Raw genomic sequence first — 21,624 nt, 5'->3', positions numbered from 1 at the left:
TAATATTTCATACCATAATTAAGACTATGTCTCTGGCCACATGTTTTTTTTTGTTTTGTTTTGTTTTTCAGATTTTATGTATTCTCTCTCAAAATTATTTGCCATTAGTAACCATCTTTGTGAATTTATAGATATCAAATAAAGTACATGAAAACACTTCAAGGTAAAAGAAAAATGTTTTAGAAAAAATATTTCTTTTATTTAAAAATTGCCATATGTATAATGCAAGAATGCAAAAAGTTTATATTATTTATGTTTTGATGCTAGAAAAAATATGAATTAGTGAAATTTATGGATTTACCAATAGCATCTTAATTTACATCAGGAAACAAATAAATAAAAAATAAAAGTAAAAAAATTATGGAAAGTGCATGACCATATATTGGAATATATTGGAATTCAAATATATTTGAAGTAACATTTGCAAATTTTGTTATGGGAAAATCTTTGCAATAGAATATTAAACTTCAAAAGCAGGATAAAAAATTGCCCATATATTATAAATAAAATGAAATTTTTATTCAGTGAACAGGGGAGTGGAATTTAAAAACATGTTAATAATGGATAGCACTGGGATTGCTTTGTAGATCACATTTTTGATAGTTTTTCTTTTTTTTTTTTTAACCAAATAAGTTGCAATTGTTATTTCTATACCTATGCATTATTCTATAGTTTAAAAATATGCAATCAGGGTAATTTTTATGAATTTGAGCTCCTGAAGAACACTTGATTTTTTGTGATAACAATTTTTAAAACAACAAGTTTATACTAATTACTATTTTAATTTTTCTAGTTAAGTTCTTAAATTCACATTTGGAGCCTATGAATCACATATCCATATACATAAATATTATATATAACTTAATTCCTTTGTTTTGTAAAGTGATGCAGCAAATCTTTTGAAGAACACAACTTAAGCAAAATTAAATATATTAAATATATGATGTTTATTTTGTCATGTTTAACCATCCAAAGATACTATATAAGAAAGACATATGGCAGATGCAGAATTCCAAAAAAATTATGATAATTGAGCTATTTCTAAAATCTGCATGAGTTATTTCTATGTCTTATTTTCCATATAAATACAAAACCAAAAGTTTCCTTTATTTTAGTAATTTTTTTATTTTGGATTTTTATATTTCTTGGAATATATCTAACTTGTCACATATTAATATTATTTTATTATACTCTTACCCATCACTTTATAATTTACAGTGTACACTGAACCTGAAATGCTTTATCCTGATGACATAGACACTTTAATAATTATACTGTCGATAAGCAAAATTTACACTAAAATTGTAAGTAATAGTCTCAGTAAGTAGATAGTAAGTAAGTAAATAGTAAGTAATAAGTTCGTATTAGTCAGTTTGGATTAGATTACACTGTGGTAACAAACAGCCCTGCAACTGTAGTAGCTACAATGGGAAGTGAATTTCTCACACATGTGGCATGTCTAGGTCTCTGAGACACAGGTCCCTTCTTCAGCTGCTGTGGCAGACGGGAAAAGGTCTTGCGAGGGCAATCAAAAATGCTGAGCCAGAAGTTGAGTACATCACTTCCACATATTCCTAACAGACCAGAACCCATCACAAGGTTCTTTTAATCCACAAGATTCCAGAAAAGACATTCCACTTGATGGAGACCAAAAATATTTGATGAACGACATCAATGATGTTCATATTCACTTAGCTGATAACAAAAAAGCAAATATATGGATGAGGGGTTTAGAAAGCAATTTCTTCTTTGCTTTCTTTTTATTTTTTAAATAATTTAAATTACAGGGATGAACTCCCTGATACTGTATTTCTAAAAATAAAAACAAAAAGAAAACACAAACCTTCTTGATTACATGTGCGTTTTTTCCTATAGCTTTATTTTTCATAGAACAGTCTGATTTGGGTTACAGTAATGTTGGCTTGATGAAATGTTATGTAGGAGGCAGCCGGTCTTTTCCATTATCTGCACTAGCGCACAGCACTAAGCTTCTCTAGACTTGAAAGAGAACTCACTCCCCTGTAGGGTACTTGTGTCTTTTTCGATGTTCAATCCTTAATCTTTTTTTCAATTCTTTCCTATGGTACTGTACTCACATTTTATACTTTTTATTTGAGTCATTTTTGGTATTTTATCTTTTGCTAGAAAATCACCCATTTGCTACAGACTTTAAGATTTGCGGCCATAGAGTTGATGTTTTCATGTATAGTCATTTTTCCCCAAAATAGCTTGAGTTTTTAATGATGCCACTGAGCTGCATTGAGAAATATGAGCCTGTTAGAAGCAGAACAAAGAAAGAAAGAGAAACCTTTTGCCCAGAGGCCATACAATGTATATTCAACATGTGCCTGGCATCCAAGAAATTCTTCCAGAATAAATAAATAACCTATAAATAAATAAATAAAAAAACTGCTCCATTGTGAGGTTTTCATTGTTTATGTAAAGTTATATTATTTTTGTGATAGGGATAATTTCTCTTTTATGTTACTAAACATCTATAACATTTTTCTTTCCTAGTTCCTTTTATCAGAATCATAAACAGTTTGTCTAGCTTATTGATATTAACAAAGAACTCACTCTTGCTTTAAATTGTTTATAACACTTGAATTTTTTTAATAGCATCCTAATTCATTTTTGTTTTTTCTAACTTTTTAATCTTATTAAATTTCTTTATTTTTTGATCATTTTGTTCTACATTAGAGGACTTAAAGATATACATTTTCCTTGAAACACAGGTTTTGCTGTCTCACATTGTTTCTATTAGAAAGTACTGTTCGCATGGCTTCCAGGTGGGATAGCACAGGCATTAAGGTTTGAGTTTCTATTTAATGTAAAATTATAGTGGACTTTTGATGTCAATGAGATTTGCTTGTGGTTCTATTTTTATTGCATATTTCTACCTTAATTGGAATATTACAGGGCATGTGACCTATAACTTATTGTAATTTGTTAAGGTTCACTTTATGGTCAATTATGTAATTGATTTTTAAAAATATTTTTTTGAGAAAAACAATAAATAGGAGTATTCTGTAAGGGATGTGAGGTTCTTGAAACATTTCTTAAATCAACTTTGCTATCCGTATTACTCACTACTTCATTGCTATATTACTGTTTTCCCTACTAGATGTATTTACTTCTGAAAGTTGGTTTTCTATTTGTTTTCAGCAGAGGCATTGATTGGGGTACCCACCTGTTCCATCAGGGTGTCCCCTACCTTCTCTGAGGCTCAGCTGCACTCAGTCATTAGGTTTCCCGTGCAGGTAGACTTTTAACATCTTTTCCTATTAACTTTTTCTTTCTGCCGAGGGTTTCCTTTGTTAACAACCTATAGTTGGCTTTTGCCTTTAACCTCACCCTGTTTGTGCTGTGGTCCACACTCACCCTGCAGCTTGTAACACATCTGCAATCAGCCTATTAATGGTAAAGGATATAAGGGACAGCTTGACTTGTGGCCAGGACAGAACAGAGATGACAGTGTACTGTTCACTTTAAACTTCTTTCTCCTGAAAATTCATGCTTCCAAATCACAGCCATATGCTTGGCTAGAACATGATTTGCACCCATGACTAACTGTGCACTGTAATTAGTATTGTATATTTGAGCACCACATGTGTATATATTTACTTATTTATAAAAGATGAAAACCTACCCTTTTATTAACATTTTGTACAACATAAAACACAAAAACTGTACATTTATGATACGTGATGGGAATAGATACAAATGAAATTTCAACTATTAAGAATGTTTTCTTGCCCTTCTATGTATCAATATTTCACCCATGGGTGGTGCTTCTCGTCCACCCACAAATTGTTTTTACAGTGTATGAAAAGGGTGAACATCAGAATGCCCTCCCTTACATTTAGTATCACCAGATGATACAATAAATAGGACTTGGTTAGAAGTTTCTACTTCTCCTCTGAGGTCAGGAGTTCAAGATCAGCCTGGCCAACATGGTGAAAGCTCCGCTGTACTAAAAATACAAAAATTAGCCAGGCGTGGTGGCAGGTGTCTGTAGTCCTAGTTACTCAGGACAGCTGAGGCAGAAGAATTGCTTGAATCTGGGAGGCGGAGGTTACAGTGAGCTGAGATTGCACCACTGTACTCCAGCCTGAGCGACAGAGCCAGACTCTGTCTCAAAAAAAAAAAAAAAAAAAAAAGCGTTTCTACTTTCAGTAATGGTGAGTAACTTTGGAGGTGGGCCAGGGCAGGATGAGGTGGTGAAGGATCATAGCCCCATTACACTGTGGTTGTCACGGAGGAGTTTAATGCTCCACACCTAGATCCCAGCTCTGCTTAGACTCCTTGATAGAGATTATGGGTCTGAGAATGTCATTTCGAGGTATTTGAGACAGGGGAGAAATTCTCAACTGTATGTGATATTTAATACATATTCCTTTTCTAGTCACTTACTTAAAATAAATACATGTTGACAAAGACAACTAAGAAAATGAAAATAAACTAAGAGGGAAAAATCACCCGTAACCATAATTAATATTTTGGTGTATAGCCTTCTTTTTAGTGTTTTACAAAATGATTACCATGAGATATGTATGTATTTGTGACACATGTACCTCCATCCTTTGGTCTTTCACATGCTAAGGATACCTGAGACTCTTTGATCTTATGATCTTCATATTGACACCTATTATTCTTCATGATTTATCTAACCAATCCTCTGCTGTTTAAAGTTGAATCATTTCCAGCTCTTCACTGCTATAAATAGTCTTGCAGAAAACATTCTTGAAAAAATTTGTATAGTTGCTTCACTATTTCTTTATGATATTGATCCAGGAATATAATTTATGACTCAAAAGACAAGAACAATTTTAAGAGTCCTACTAAGAATTTTCACTACAATACTGTGATTTTATATCATCTATAGCATGACTACGAAAAGCCAGTTTCTACATAACCTTTTCAATAATACATATTATTCACCTGTTTAAATCTATGCTAATAAGATAAGCAAAAATGGTATTTTACTTTTCTTTTTAAATTTGTACTTCTTTGATATATACTGGAGGTAAGTTTTTTAAAAAATATTTTCTTAGGTTATTGTGCACTGACTATTCTGATATGGAATGTGAACATATACTCTAAGTAAACATTTTTAAAATGAGTAATTATCAGAGGCAACATCTTTTTCCTTAAAATATTTTCCTCTCTATATTTATTAGATAAGTAACCAGAACAGAAATACGAAGAAGAAAATTAAGTGGTATTTACGACAGCTGTAATGAGAACAACAAAATAGTTAACTCTAAGCAACACTGTTATAGGTTGAATTTCGTCCCCTCAAAGTTCATACATTGAGGTCCTAACCCTCAGTGCCTCGGATGGTGACTGTATTTGAAGATACAGTCCTTGCAGATGAATTTAGTTAGGATAAGGTGTTGCTGGAATAGGGGGACCTCAATCCAATATGACTGTGTCCTTTTAACAAGGAGAATTTAGACATAGGGACAGAAACACACACACAGGGAGAGCTCCTTGTGAGTCTGGAGGTAGAGATGAGGGTGAGGCTTCTCCAGCCACGGAATGCCAGAGATTGCCACAAACCGCCGGGAGCTGGAGGACCAGCCTGGGGCAGATCCTCCCTCAAAGTCACAGAAGGAACTCTCCCACCGATGTCACCTGGATCTCAGACTTCCAGCCTCCAGAACTGGGAGACTGTACGTTCCCATTGTTTCAGCGACTCTGTGTGGTATTTTGTTAGGACAGCCCTAGCAAGCTAACGCGGTTTGTTGGTTTGTGTGTGTATGCCTGAAGATAGATGTGTGACTTCAAAGGAGAAGAGTGGGTGGTGGCAGGGACTGCACCTTCACAGCGGGGCACAGTGGAGCTCCAGACCACGTTCCCGTCTTGCAGGATGCAGGTGATGGACTCGGATCCCTGGGTCTTGACAAAGCCATCGTCACAGTGGAAAGAAACCGAGCTCCCGAGTAGAAACCTGTCACCAAAACGCCGCCCATTTATAGGAATGCCAGGATCATGGCACTCATTCTGACCAAATGCTGAAAGAAAAAAAAGGAACAAAAATACTTGAGTATTAATTACATGTATTAAAAGAGAAGAAAACAGAACAAGCTTGTAAAGCATTTGTATAATGTATATAATTATATACATTTCAGTTGTATCATTCATAGATAGATAATACATTAATAAATATTAGTGTCTAGTGAGAAAGAAGGAGCAGGGAGATAAACAGATATAACTATCATTTATGCAGCAATTTAGGGTTTGTAAAGCACTTTTCACATGAGCTTAGACGAAGAGAGAACTGATACAGTGGGTGGTAGAAAGTGGGCTCAGGATTTCTCTCGTTAGAATTGTGATTTTTTTTCTTGCTATGTCAGGACTTGGACATTGGGCAGATGACTCGATGCTCTAAGCCTAGCTATCTTTATTTACAGAATGAGAGGCTATTAAGTTTATGTCCTCTAGTTACTGTAACATTAAATGAAACAATTATTGCCCAATTCTAAGTATTGTGCCTAAGAAAGTAGGCAGTTAGTACATCATAATAAAGTATTATTCATATTAATATTCTCTCACTTTATTCCCTCTACAGTGCATTTAAGTAGATATTCTTATATAAAATAGGTTTTAAAATGAGGAGCCTAAAGCAAAGAGAAGTTAGTTGTCATTAAACTTCACTAATTACATACTAGTGCTGTATTTTAATCCTTGGCTCCTGACATCATATTACTCAGTTGTTTTTACTACACTACTTTGTTGCAGGAAAGATGCATAGGCAGCTGAGTGGGTGGGTGGATGGTTGTATAGATGGGAAGAAGAAAAGAAGGAAGAATGAGTGCCTGGCTGGCTAGATGGATGAATGGAAGGATGGATGGAAAGATGAATTGAAGGATGGATGGATGGATGGACAGATGGAAGGATGGATAAATGGAGGGATATGGATGGATGGATGGATGAAATAATAGATAAATGGATGAACGAAAGGATAGAAGGAAGGGAAGGATGAATGGAAGGATATGGATAGATGGATGGATGGAAGGATAAATGGAATGACAGATGGAATAATGGATGAATGGATGATGGAATGATGGATGGATGGAATGATGGATGGATGGAAGGATGGATGATGGATGGATGGACGGATGGATGGATAGATGGAAGGATGGATGGAAAGATGGATGGATGGAATGATGAATGGATGGAGGGACGGATGGATGGATAGATGGAAGGATGGATGATGGACGGATGGATGGATAGATGGAAGGATGGAGGATGGATGGATGGATAGATGGAAGGATGGATGATGGACGGATGGATGGATAGATGGAAGGATGGAATGATAAATGGATGGAAGGATGGATGATGGACGGATGGATGGATGGATAGATGGAAGGATGGATGATGGACGGATGGATGGATAGATGGAAGGATGGATGATGGACGGATGGATGGATAGATGGAAGGATGGAATGATAAATGGATGGAAGGATGGATGATGGACGGATGGATGGATGGATAGATGGAAGGATGGAATGATAAATGGATGGAAGGATGGATGATGGACGGATGGATGGATGGATAGACGGAAGGATGGAATGATAAATGGATGGAAGGATGGATGATGGACGGATGGATGGATGGATAGACGGAAGGATGGAATGATAAATGGATGGAAGGATGGATGATGGACGGCTGGATGGATAGATGGAAGGATGGATGGAATGATGGATGGATGGAATGATGAATGGATGGAGGGATGGATGGATGGATAGATGGAAGGATGGATGATGGACGGCTGGATGGATAGATGGAAGGATGGATGGAAAGATGGATGGATGGAATGATGAATGGATGGAGGGACGGATGGATGGATAGATGGAAGGATGGATGATGGACGGATGGATGGATAGATGGAAGGATGGATGATGGACGGATGGATGGATAGATGGAAGGATGGAATGATAAATGGATGGAAGGATGGATGATGGACGGATGGATGGATGGATAGATGGAAGGATGGATGGAATGATGGATGGATGGAATGATGAATGGATGGAAGGATGGATGATGGATGGATGATGGATGGATAGATGGAAGGATGGATGGAAAGATGGATGGAAGAAAGGACGGATGGATAGACGCATGGATGGATGAAATGAGGGATGGATGAATGAAAGGATACAGATGGATGGATGGATGGATGGATGGAAGAATAAATGGAATAATGGTTGGGTGGGTGCATTGATGGATGGAATGATGGATGGATGAATGGATGGATGGATAAATGGAAAACCACAGAGAAAGAGATGTAAGGAGATGAAAGAGAGAGGAGATCCAGCTCCTTAGTTTAGGAGTGATGACACCACCAATCTAAATACAGTGATGCATTTGTTTTTAAGTTTTCAGGATAACACTACATAATTTTACTACTCTCATTTTCGTAATGATCATAAAACTTCTGAAGTATCAGCCGTGAAATGCAGCTTCACATACATATAAGCAAAATGGGAACATGTGAGTAAAATGGGAACTTGGATGTGTTGACCGTGTGGGCGTACTTACTGGTGTAAGTGATGTTGAACCCTCTGCCAGTAGTGGAATGGTCGGACTGAAATTCCAAGCGAACTATATGTCCACTGCTGGCCAGCTGGGAAGGCACTTCATTGCCAGAAAAAGTACCCAGGACAGTTATGTCAGAAATGCCATCATCCTTCACCGCAAGAAAGTCAAATTGAGGCTCCACATCAAAATCATTAAAGATTAGGTGAATTCGACTTCCTGGCTCCGAGATAATCAACCAGACACAGTTCATGTTGTTCCCATATTCCTCTGGATAATTTGGTGAGAGAATAATCCCAGATGATGCCGTAAAGTTGAAGAAACATGAAACTGTGAAGACGCAAATATATTTTCAAACAGTTTTGCACATATCCAAAGAACTGCCATGTGAAACAGATTGCTAAGAACCTGGAAAGGCAATTCATGCCTGCAAATAGCTACGATGATCCAGCTATTTTAATATAAGTAATTCTGGACCATAATGTTTTCTCCTCTCCTGATTTGTAAGTCGAATATTTCATTATCTTATAGAGCACAACCAGAACCTATACATAATCAAGCACAAGCTTGGTTCAAAAATGATCCTTTCAAGTTGACTAAAAACGTGTGCCAAATATTATAATTTCTAGTTATAACTTTCTGCCTTCAGAAGAGCAAATATTAATATATGGAAAAGTATATGCCTATATCCTAGGAACAATTCAGCCTGCTCTTTCGTGATAACTTTTAACTTATATTTTATACTTTCCTGTAAGTGCATTTCTCCAGTTATTTAAAATTTTTATTAGTTACAGGGTAAAGATGAATAAATAAATAACTTGGAAACATCAGATCATGTTCTAGTTGGATAATATAAAAATATTTTGAAAAATCCACTTTTAAGAATATATACTTAAAATCATATATATATAAAATACATAAATAATTTTTTGGAGGGAGAAACTGTTGGATTTCTCTCTAGAGTACATTTTTGCTTCTTATTCCACATAATTTCATACACACTTTTCAGCCATTGCTATATTTATTTACAAATAAACCCTCCTTTAAAATTGACTGTGAAGTCTTTTCTACTTGTTAAAATAGTATTTTTAAGAGGAAGTGGGCAGCTCGTCAACTGAATTCCAAACCAGTACCACCACCCATGCTCACACTGGTGAACAGCTTGTGTTTAAGTGTTATACAGCATTATTAAGTCACAAAAGACTCTCTTGCTGTACTGATGTCTGATACAGCAGAACATGATCAGCTTTTGATGGAAACAATGATATACGTGATGACCTTTCTGGCAGGAAATGTTCAAGTACATTTTATCGAGTAGATGTAATAAAATTATAAATTAGTTTTTATTAAATGAAGAAAGCAGGCAAGTTGGTGTTTGAGAATGTCCTTGCATGTTTCCGGTAAATGTGGCACCCTGAGCTGTTCTGAAAGCTGCCCTCCCTAATTGGGCGGCCTGTGTCTTTCTCCTTTTCTCCCCTTGCAAGATCCTTGCAGGACAGGAGGGAGTCCAGGTCAAGGCGCAATACTCACATACACAGCTGGGCTTGTTGCCAGACCACTGATTGTTCTGCTGACAGGTGATAACTCTCTCCCCCACCAACTCAAAGGCCGCCGGGCATTCAAAGGTGAGTGTGTCTCCATGGAGGAAACTGCTGCCTGTCCGCTTCCCGTAGGCGGGGATTCCAGGATCCCCACACCCTCCCTTTTCAATTTCTGAAAATGGAAAAACAAATGAACCCTTAAAAAAAACACACACACAAGGAATATTTTTATCTCTCCACTTTAGAAAGTGAACACATGGCTTCTTTTTGCTGAACTAAACATCATTTTTGTAAACAGTTTCCAAAGGATATTCAATTGATCTTAAATTTAATTTCAAATACCAAAAAAAAAAAAAAAAAAAAAGGAAGGTCATTTCACAAAGAGAAAGGTATTTAATTTGCTGTCTTTTAAGGGATACACATGGCTACACAGATATGCTGACAACACAAATGCTGCAATTAATCAGTGCACCTTCTGGATATGTCTGGTCTTTTCTCTGCAATTGCTACTACTAAAATGCAAATACCAGTTTTGTTTTCAACTATGTGCTTTTTGCCATAAACAATACAGAAAAGATTCTTCATTCCCTACTGAGTATTTAAATAAATAGAATCTATTTGAATCTTCTTTCCCTAAAATGAATGTTAACACTCATTTGTGAAACAGAATGAAAAACAGTTTGGTCTACAGAGGAAAACAAAATATTCAGAATCAATCTTTCATTAAAACATCACTGTAATAAAACATGCTTCCAAATATACCAAACCTATATTTCAAACGTTGATCTGTCTCAAACGTTAACTATGCAGAATGTTTTCATTAAAATGTGTTCTTTCTTTATTCATTTTAAAGAATTGTTTTGAGAACCACTGTGTGTCAGGTCCTCTTCTAGGTGTTGGGCTTAGTGAATAAAAGAGACAAAATCCTTGCACACATGGGGCTGGGGCTGGACATGGTTTGGCTGTGTCCCCACCTAATTCTCACTTTGAATCCCACGTGTTGTGGGAGGGATCCGGCGGGAGGTAATTGATCATGCGGGCAGGTCTTCTCCGTGCTGTTCTCATGATAGTGAATAAGTCTCAGGAGATCCGATGGTTTTCTAAGGGGGAATTGCCCTGCACAAGCTCTCTCGCCTGCTGCCATCATGTAAGACGTGACTTGCTCCTCCTTGCCTTCCACCATGATTGTGAGGCCTCTCCAGCCATGTGGAACTCTAAGTCCATTAAACCTTTTTCTTTTATAAATTGCCCAGTCTTGGGTATGTCTTTGTCAGCAGTGTAAAAACGGACTAATACAGGGTTTATGTTTTATGGAGGAAATTTTTTTTTAAATTATTATTATTTTTTTTGAGACAGGGTCTCACTCTGTTGTCCAGGCTGGAGTGCAGTGATGTGATCATAGCTTCCTGCAACCTCCAACTCTTGGGCTCAAGTGATCCCCCCACCTCAGACTCCCAAAAATGAATGTGATTTGATGATGGGTAATTTAAGACAAGATAGAGGGGTATAGAGAGACGGATGGAGGAGGCGGCAGTGAAGAAAATGCCCTGAAGGAAGAAGGCAATCGGCCCTTCGAGAAAGCGACGTGATCCCAGTGTGCCTGGCAGGGCAGTGAGGGACAAATGGGCAGAGGTGGCTTGGAGAGGAAGGGAGGCCCTGCCTCTCGGGCTTCCTGTTTGTGCAGAGTGTTGCAGGAAGAAGGCATTGCAGGGCTTTGGAGGAGACCTGGCGTCCTCTGACTACAGCTGTCAAAGATCCCTCTGCAACGTTGGAAGAGCAGAGGCTGGAGAAAAGTGAGTTCCAGCAAATTCAGGGTGGTTTCTCTGGACACCTATCCCCAAAATGCATTGGTTTTACTTTTAGAATTCTTCATGGAGAATTATTATCTTGCAGGGGCTAAGAGCAAATTCCAATTTATGGGTGTTTGTTGTTGTTGTTTTTTTAGTAAACTACTTCCTTTTTTTTTTTTTTTTTTTAATTTCCATAGGTTTTGGGGGAACCCAAGCAGTATATGCTGAACTCAATTTGTAGTCTTCTATTCCTCATCCCCTTCACACCCTTTCCCTGAGTCACCGAGTTCTACTTTATCATTCTTAGGCCTTTGTGTCCTCATAGCTTAGCTCCCACTTATGAGGGAGAACATATGATGTTTGGTTTTGCATTCCCGAGTTACTTCACTTAGAATGATAGTCTCCAACCCCATCCAGGTTGCTGCAAATGCCATTAATTCATTCTTTACTATGGTTGAGTAGTATTCTGTCATATATATATATACACACACACACACACATATCTATATGTACCCATATATACATACATATATATACACACACATATATACACACACACACATACACACACACACACCACAGTTTATCCACTCATTGATTGATGAGCATTAAGTTGGTTCTACATGTTTGTAATTGCAAATTGTGCTGATATAAACATGTATGTGCAAGTGTCTTTTTCATAACCTAACTACTTTCTAATCAAGCTGTCAGTTTTGGGAATGCTTGTAGAAGTGACTCAGAACTGAATTTCAAGATGGTTTGAAGGTCTGCTGTGAGGGATATAGAAACACTCAGAGGTTGATCCAGAGATGTTATATTGCATTCAGGAGGAGAAACTTTACCTCTAAATGTCTCGGAATATCAAAGAACTGAAGTTTGCATACATTATCACACTAGTATGAAGATATTCAAGATATTCAATACATAGGATGTCACCACCTTTTGTGAAGCAGAATAGCACACACACAAAATGCAGGTATTTGGTTGAGGTTCAAGGTACGCTGCTAACTTCACATCTTAGGCTACCAAACAAAGATGATCCTTACAGGGTCAGCTCTATGAAAGCGAAACGTTCCTAATGCAACACAAGTCAAAGAAATCTACAGAGAGCACCGTTGCTTAAAGATAGTTCTTGGAGTTGAAGTTGTTGAACTAGAGTTGAACAGAGCTGGGAATGGGTTTACTTAAATTTATCGCTTGGGAGGCCCTGAATGAGCATTTGTCACTGAAATTGACAAAGTGAATTCAAAACCATGCATGGTTTTGTTTCATCTTGTTTGATGTGGGCTCTCCTTTGGGAAGCTGGCTGGGCACCCAGGGTCCTGCATAGCACAAAACTCTGCAGTCAGGAGTCCAGGCACCAGATTTGGTGTTTGCTGGGACACTGTGATCAATTTAGTCTCATCAAGCCTCAGTTTTCACATTATGAGCTTCCTACTTCCCACCTCAAAGGGTGGCCATGAGAATTAAAGAATAAAATTCATGGAAATTACCTGGCATGTTGCACTGGAAATATAATTATTGCTACGGTTATTAGCAAGCCTTAAATGTTTCATTCTGCCTCTGTGATGCTGAAGTTTACAATTTCTTCTTGGAGTAAAATAAATTATGGCATTTTGGATACTATTTGTAATATTAATTAATACAGGGAGCTCTACTGTGCAGGGGTTTCAGAAATAAAATGAGGGTGAGGGTCTTTCTGCTTTCCATGTTGAGGGTCAAGAGAGTCCTTTGGTTACCTGATCTCACCAAAGAGGCTGGTGTTTGTTTATCCTGATGCATGGTTACTGCTGGTCGTGGACAGAACTTGTGCTGGACACATCCCTTATCAGGCATTAGGGGCTGACTAGTAACTATCAAAGTAGCACAGTCCAAACTCAGCAGGTTTGCGTGTTTCACCTAGCTTTTGTTCTTTAGTTATAGAAGAAATGGAAGCATGTTTCATAATTATGCCAGTGATATTTCATATGGGGGAACTACTTTGGAATATTTTGCATTCTTGATTTCTTACACACTGAGTGTCACTACTGCCTCCAAATTATGGTGACAAAATTGATACAGCTTTTGGAATTTTATTTGAGGGTCATACCACCTTCAGGTAGAGTAGATGATGAGTAAGATACTGTTGACATTGATACAGTATGTGTGTCAAAGCCCCTTCTCTGTATGTCAGAGATGATTTTGACATATTTTCTTAGAAACAAACACTATGGCCAGATGTGGTAGCTCACGCTTGTAATCCCAGCACTTTGGAAGTCTGGGGTGGGAGGATCACCTGAGATCATGAGTTGGAGACCAGCCTGGCCAACATGATGAAACCCTATCTCTACTAAAAATACAAAAATTAGCCGGGAGTGGTGGTGCATGCTTGTAATCTCAGCTACTGGGGAGGCTGAAGCAGGATGATTGCTTGAACCCAGGAGGTGGAGGTTGCAGTGAGCCAAGATCGCAACACTGTACTCCAGCCTGGGTGACAGAGTGAGACTCCATTAAAAAAAAAGAAAAAAAACCCCAAAAAACCAAAAAAACACTATGATTTGATATCAATTCAAAGATTGATGCACCTAAAGCAAAAACAAAACAAAATGCTGTTCAAAATATCTCTTCCAAATTATTGAACTAGATATAAGATTTGATAATGAAGGGGCCTAAGGAAAATATTGTCAAAGGATCATTCCGGAGAGCTTACATAGTCCAGTTACAAATACTGTCACACATCCCTCTCTTCCCCAAAATACATCACACAGAAAATTTTCTCTATTGCTCTAGCTGTATTCCCAAACATGCCATGTCGCGCTTCAGTTGAGGTTCTCACCCTTCACTGTCTATCATCATTTGCCATCATAGACGCTGTTGAGGTCCTCTCACTGCTCCCCATGCTGCAGCCAAAATATTTTCCCAAACTCCAATCCTAAGGATGACCCTACTTTGCTTGAAATGTTTCTGGTGACCAACTTTATTCTTAGTCCAGATCCTATCCAGGACTCAGGAAGCCCTGTGTGATGTGAACATCACTGTCTTCTCCTAGGACATATTTCGTTAGCTCTTTCCTGGTATTTCACAATCCAGGTACGCTACAATTTCTTTTAGTACCTGAGGGTATCTCCCCTCTTCAGCCTCCACATCTGCTGTAATATTTAGTCCATTCTCTCCTCTGTTGTCTTATCTAACCACGCGCTGTTGATATTCTAATTCAGTCTGCACTTGCTCAGGGATGGCCCGTATCCTACGTGTCTCTAGCACCACTCTTTTCTGCTGCAAGACTTGCCACTCTGTATTACATTTATTTTTTGTGCTTTACTGTAAGCCCTGGGAGAGTCTTATCTTGGTGATTGTGAAATCCGCAGCACCTATTTAGAGTCAACACACAACAGATGCTTTTCTAAATTATTGTTCTTATTAAACTTGCAACTTAATGATTTTTATTCTCACTCACATTTACATACTTAATTGTATTTTAATTGACAAATATAAATTGTATATATAGTTCATCTACAGCATGTTATTTTGAAATATGTGTATGTATCATGGCTAAGCAAAGGTAATTAATATACTCATTACCTTACTTACTTTTGGTGAGAACACCTATAGTCTTAGCAATTTTCAAAAATATAATATGTTATTATTAACCATAGTCACCATGTTGTATAATAGATCTCTTGAACTTATTTATATGTTGCATTTATTTATTTGAGATGGAGCCTCACTCTGTTGTCCAGGCTGGAGTGCAGTGGCACAATCTTGGCTCACTGTAACCTCTGCCTCACGGATTCGAGAGATGCTCTTGGCTCAGCCTCCCGTGTAGCTGGGATTATAGGCATGCACCACCACGCCTACCTAATTTTTGTATTTTTTAGCAGAGATGGAGTTTCAACATGTTGGCCAGGTTCGTCTCAACCTCCTGGCCTCAAGTGATCTGCCCTCCTCTGCCTTCGAATATGCTGGGATTATAGGCGTAAGCCATTGTGCCTGGCCTTGCATGTCGTACTTATAGGCATGTGTGTGTACATTATATGTTCTATTTATATGAAGATTTTATATATTCTGGAGAATTTGATGAAGCTCAGTCCCTTTTTATTCTTTGTTCCAGACTGAGATATGCAAAAATGGAAAAGTATACAAGTAATAAAGGGAAAATAAAACTTCTATATTGGTAAAATGCATCTATGTTGTTTAGAAACATATCCCCAAGTTTTCATGAGAATAAGTGAGATTTTTTAAATTGTCAAAGAAGATTTTGAGTTGCATATGATATTTAATTCTTGGCACTTACAATGAATGATTAGCCACTAGCTACAGTGACTTTTCACACTTGTCAATTCTTTTTAAAAATAAGTGTACTTTAGATATACTTTAGAAAACTGGCCTTTTAAAAAAATAAATAACAGAGGACTAAATACTACAAGAGAAATAGAGAAAAAGAACTATGAAGGTAGAAATAAATGAGTGTGGACCTATGATGAATTTTAAACATCCAATTTGCACATAAGAATGTATTTGATATATACTTGAATTTCAAAAAGGGCTGAGAAGAAGGCAGAAAGGAATGAGACATAGCTGTGCCTTCAGAAGCATAGTTAGCACACTTGCTTGTTTCCTTTTGTGTAGTCAACCACGGGTGTTCCAGGAGCTACATGGAAACACGTCCCGGGAGTTGCCTGGTCCTTTAGATTCTGCTGCTGCCATATTCCCTGCTAACACCGTTTCTCGTGTTGCTGGTAGGTCAGGCAAGGCAGGGCTGTGCACGGACACGAGACAGCTAGTACAGAACTCATTCAGTCTACACTGCTGTGTGTTCTTTGTTCTCTGTGACCTGCTTCCACAAGTAGATGAGAACTCCATGAATGACAGCTTTATCAGGTTCTTTCTCTTCCCTTCCAAAACCACTTATGAAAGTTCTTTGTATAAAAGCACTCAATGAATAAAATTAAATTCTAAAATTATGTTCACCCATAGTCATGTATATGAACAGCAATTTCTCTAAATCTCAATAGATGACGATTACATTATATAAGCTAATATCCCTGAATTTTAGTGAGAATGATTTACCAAGAGTTTAAATCACACCACGTTCTGCTCCCACAGTTGTGCTTGTGTTACCAAATTTATTCTGGATGGGGTAGTAAAATTTCTGTTTGACATATGAAATATACTAGGTTGCTGCAGTCTTTGTTACCTTGAAGAGTTCATTTAGATTCTTCCAGTTATCACAAAATTGATGTACTATGATGATGTTCCATAAATAAGATGGACCTTTAAATTCCATATGCGTTGCCACTGGATTGCAATTAATATTCTGCAGAAACCACTTTGCTGTAGCTGTTCAGGAAATATTTCTTAAAAATAGTGGAAAACATTTAGATTTCAGACAGCTAACTTTTTATCTCCCAAAATAGCAGACCAAACTTCTTATCGTCTGTGTAAGATATTTACACAATTTCTTACATGCTTATTCGTATAAACGCAGTGTTGTCTAGCTTGTATGTCTGCCTTTTTCCTCACGTTCTATTTGACTACCACCTGTGTTCTGAACTCAGGGCTTAAAAAATTTAAACACACACTAGAATAGTTAAGGTGTTCCAGGGCACCATAACTACTATCTGTGGTAAGTCTTAACAAACAGATTAAAATGGCCCAAAAATCAGTACATGCTTCCATTTTCTGGCTGAAGAGAGAGTGAGTAAAAGCAACAATTTCTTGTACAAGTGACCACGTTGTGCCTGCTCTTAGATTAATTCTCATTTTTCCCCCTAAGACTTTCACTCAGAAATCCCTAAAATAACTGATTTATTTCCATCATCTTTGAAAAACAAGATTGCAGCACATGAATGGAAATCTACCCGTCCTGTTTTTTGGAGAGAGAGTGAGAACATTTCCATGTGGTGTGGATGTGGCACATGCTCCCGTCGTTACTGAAAACCACACGACACAGCACAACCCAGCACTTGGACAGACGTGGAACCTCCCTGACTTTGTCCTTGTCTGTCATGATCAGTCACATAAGCCCAGAAAGTAGCGGATTGCTGTTACAGTGGCCTGTGCTTGTTAAAATGACGTGTAATCCTGCTTAATTACGGTGTTCAGGGGAAATTCTGTTGTGTCCATGAAATATCGTATTTGCTTTTCATACAAACGTGCTCTGACTAAAACAAGAATGAGATGATTCCAAAGGTGTAGTCAAAAGCTAAGATGAAGCGGGAATTATGCCTGTTGTGTTTTTCTTTCTCTTTTGTGGCCCCAGTGTGAAACGCTGGACTCTGGAAATTTGGGCTATAAGTAACCACAGAAATGAACTGTCTAAGCACCTCATCTTGCTTGTCTCACAGAGACTATGAGAGTATACATTTTCAAACTCGTTTATAGCACTGTCCAAATTATTTATTAGTGCTGTTGGAATTCAGAACTTTGTTGGTGATACTGCCCAGAAAACTAAGATACTGGACCTCAGAGAGCACTTACTGGGAAAACAACAATTTTATTCAAGATATTGGTCAACTACAATCATGGAGTCGTATTTCCTTGGCCAAATTCCCTGACGGTCCCGCTGATCTAGTAACCCGATTTGGGAATATAAGAGGATTGATTTTGAGCTGAAGATTCAGATCCAACAAGGTCCCATGTCTCAGCTCAAGAGGTCTGTCTGCCATAACTTGCAACGTAATGAGAAGCAGGTTTTCCAGTGGTCCCACTGCCTGCACCGGAGCAAGAGAAATCTACATCAACATCACAGGGCATCTCCACGGAATTTCCAAATTGGCGATGAGGTAGGCACACGGGATTCCACAAACAAATGTCAGACCATAGTAGGAAATGAGAAGGAAGAAGGAGTCATTTTAAAGGATATAATTTTTCCTTTTTAATATTACAGATTTCTTTTAAAGACATAGAAAATGAATGCAAGAGCCAAGCTAGTAATGAAAAGCACCTCCGAATAAATGAAAGGTATGTATAACGCAATTTTACTTTCCAGAATTAGCAGAAATTTAGTCCTGAAAAATCATCTTGCTATAGTGTTACTTTAATTTATACTATACTCAAGGCATACAAATATTTAATGCTCTGCTGTGTCTGTCGCCGTTGTTTAAGGCTGAAACGCCAGTGATAAACCTCATGGAGGTCGAGGCTTCTCAATGACACAAGCTGCGCTGTTCTCTAATTCTTAGCTCAGCAGGAACTGCACTTTTTGCCTCAGCAAGTGACACATTTCTGAGTGCCTAAGTGGTCATCCTCACAGAGGATCTATTAGGCTTACAATCTGCACCAACCAGATGCTCCTGGTTTATTCTTGAGTTTAGGTTCATCGTAAACTTTAAAAATAAAACTGACTCCACTGTTGTTTCCAAAATGAATAACTGAAAATGGAGGATGAAGGTCCCGATTGCCAGATGAAGCCAAGTGAACAAAATAGGAGTAAAAATTTACTATTCTAGAATTTCTGTTTTCAAGGAATAAAAATACAAACGTTTTTATTTTAAAATAGGCATATATACTGATTTTTAATAAAAATTCTATGTATTTGTTTTGCCTGTTGGGAGGAGGATATTCAAGTGACCCTCAGCTAACTAGGAAATTCTGAAACCTGGAAAATCCCAGGTCTGGCCAATTGCTATAGATTCATGACCCCTTTTATCAACAGCAATGACAAGCAAATAAATAGCGAAAAAAAGTGGAGAAATAATTCAGATTAGTTTCATCACCTACAAGTTTTTAACAAATAGCACATGTTCTTATTGAATACCAAATAGCCAACATCTCAAGAAAAAACAAACAAAAAAAACACCAAAAAACCCTGCATATCCAGATTCATTGAAAGACATAATCTTCACCAATACAGTTTTTCATAGATTAGTTGCTTCATTCTCCTGCTACTTGTAGACCATAGTCTGGAAGCAGGATAGCAAAGTGAGTAGAAACATAGACTCTAGAAATAGATCCTGTTTTAGATGGAATCTCAGCAACATAAATTATCTATGTGACTTCCTGCGAGTGGTCGGAAGTACCTGTTTACCTAATTGTGGATAATCGTTCCCATCTCCTTAAAGATCCAATGCAAAGTGCTTAAAAGTGCTTAAATAGAGCCTGGTGTATATTAAATTATATCACTTTGCTATTACTAACATCATCATTGATATTACTTTTAATTTCAATAGTTGGGAAGTCATTCAACTTAAGGAATGCTAAACTAAGTCCTAAGTCCCCAAAATCATTTGATAAAAGTCCTTAAAAGATACAACTACTCTATGGTATTCCTTGAAAACTCAGAACCCCAGTCTAACCACGAGAAAAGCATCAGGTAAATACCACCTGAGGAACAGTCTACACAATACCAACCAGGACTCCTCAAAACACCCAAGGTCGTCAAACCAAGGAAACGCAGTTACAACCCAGAGGGACCAGGTGAGGCAGGACAGTTAACTCAGGGTGGATCTGAGTGGTTCCTGAGACAGGAAAAGGTCATTAGGAAAAAAAAGCCATGGAAATCTGAATAAAGTATGACCTTCAGTTAATAATGTTTCCATATTGTGACGAATGTGCCTAAGAATATGAAATATTAAATACAGGGAAACTGGCTGTGGGGTGGACACAAATGCTCTGTACTCTTTGCAACTTTTCTGTAAACCTAAAACTACTTTAAAATTAAAAATTTTAATTTTAAAAAAGAAGTGTTATTTTTAAATGTGTACTACTGTCCTGGTTAAAAATTAGTCAAATTCTAAAATTTGGTGTCTCAATACCTTTCTCATGCTTGCAATGATTCCTTTTAGGTATAGATTATAGACTACTAAGATTTTGAACATTCTATTACTTTCACCATTCTGGGCATGGATTGAAGATTCCTTAAACAGATAAAGATGGTACATGTTTATACTCCAATATATTAAAAATAATAAGTAAAATGCTTCCCATGATTGAGAATAATCACTCTTTCCTGCTTCTCTTGGTTCAGTTATCTAATAATCAGAATTTATTATATATTAAAGAGACAAATACTGCCTATTTATAGTTTTCCTCTGTGCTGTAGATTATAAAAAAAGACACTAAAAACTGTGTAAAGTTTTACTGTGGTGATGGTCATTTTATTACAATAACTGAGGACAATAAAGCTTCATTCGCTGATTCTTTGCTCATTTTCAGTATGAACAATGAAAATTATATCTTTAATATTTTATAAAATTGATAGGCAATTTCTTTTCTTAAACTCGTAATACGAGACAATTGAAACCACGTCTGGAGGAAAATGCATAGTCATAAAAGTACAAAGAGTGGTGGTCTTCAGACTGGACCCAGGGATTGGCCATGGGTGGGAAGGAAACAGTTGGATATAGGACGAGAAGGACTGCTCTGAGCCCACGTTCCTGAGGGAGCCACACATAGAATGGGCAAAGATAAAGGAATGACCAAATGCAAAGGAGGGTTACTACATACAATCCCAGATTATGATTAAGAAAAGAGAAACATCATTCTCTACCTTACCGAAGACTTATTGTTTCATTTATGTGAAACAAAGAATAAAGGAGTTCTTACTATGAAAATAACAATTTAGTAGACTCTAGTAAAATCAGCCAATTCAAGATAGTATTTAGCGTGTTTGATTATGTGTTAATCCCCAAGATTAAAAAAAGTCCCAGATTTCTAAATGATAGATTCTACAGATATCTTTTTTTGTTTGAGACAGAGTCTTGCTCTGTTGCCCAGACTGGAGTGCAGTCTGTGATCTTGGCTCGCTGCAACTTCCACCTCAAGCAATTGAC

At 37.4% G+C, this 21,624-nt stretch overlaps 1 protein-coding gene across 1 annotated transcript in view; it reads right to left on the bottom strand.

The window, feature by feature from the left end:
• Nucleotides 1–21,624, bottom strand: part of CSMD1 (CUB and Sushi multiple domains 1) — a 2,061,182-nt gene that overhangs the window by 444,708 nt on the left and 1,594,850 nt on the right. Inside the window, exons 13-15 of the mRNA XM_025393463.1 lie at nucleotides 10,072–10,254; nucleotides 8,545–8,871; nucleotides 5,823–6,017 (exon numbers count right to left, since the gene is read on the bottom strand). Of these exons, the coding sequence (XP_025249248.1) occupies nucleotides 5,823–6,017; nucleotides 8,545–8,871; nucleotides 10,072–10,254 (705 nt within the window). The remainder of the gene's footprint in view (nucleotides 1–5,822; nucleotides 6,018–8,544; nucleotides 8,872–10,071; nucleotides 10,255–21,624) is intronic.

Source organism: Theropithecus gelada, chromosome 8 (genome assembly GCF_003255815.1).
Source record: "Theropithecus gelada isolate Dixy chromosome 8, Tgel_1.0, whole genome shotgun sequence".
NCBI lineage: Eukaryota > Metazoa > Chordata > Mammalia > Primates > Cercopithecidae > Theropithecus > Theropithecus gelada.
The sequence above is the reverse complement of the archived record's forward strand: the minus strand, read 5'-3'. Positions and strand labels throughout refer to the sequence as shown.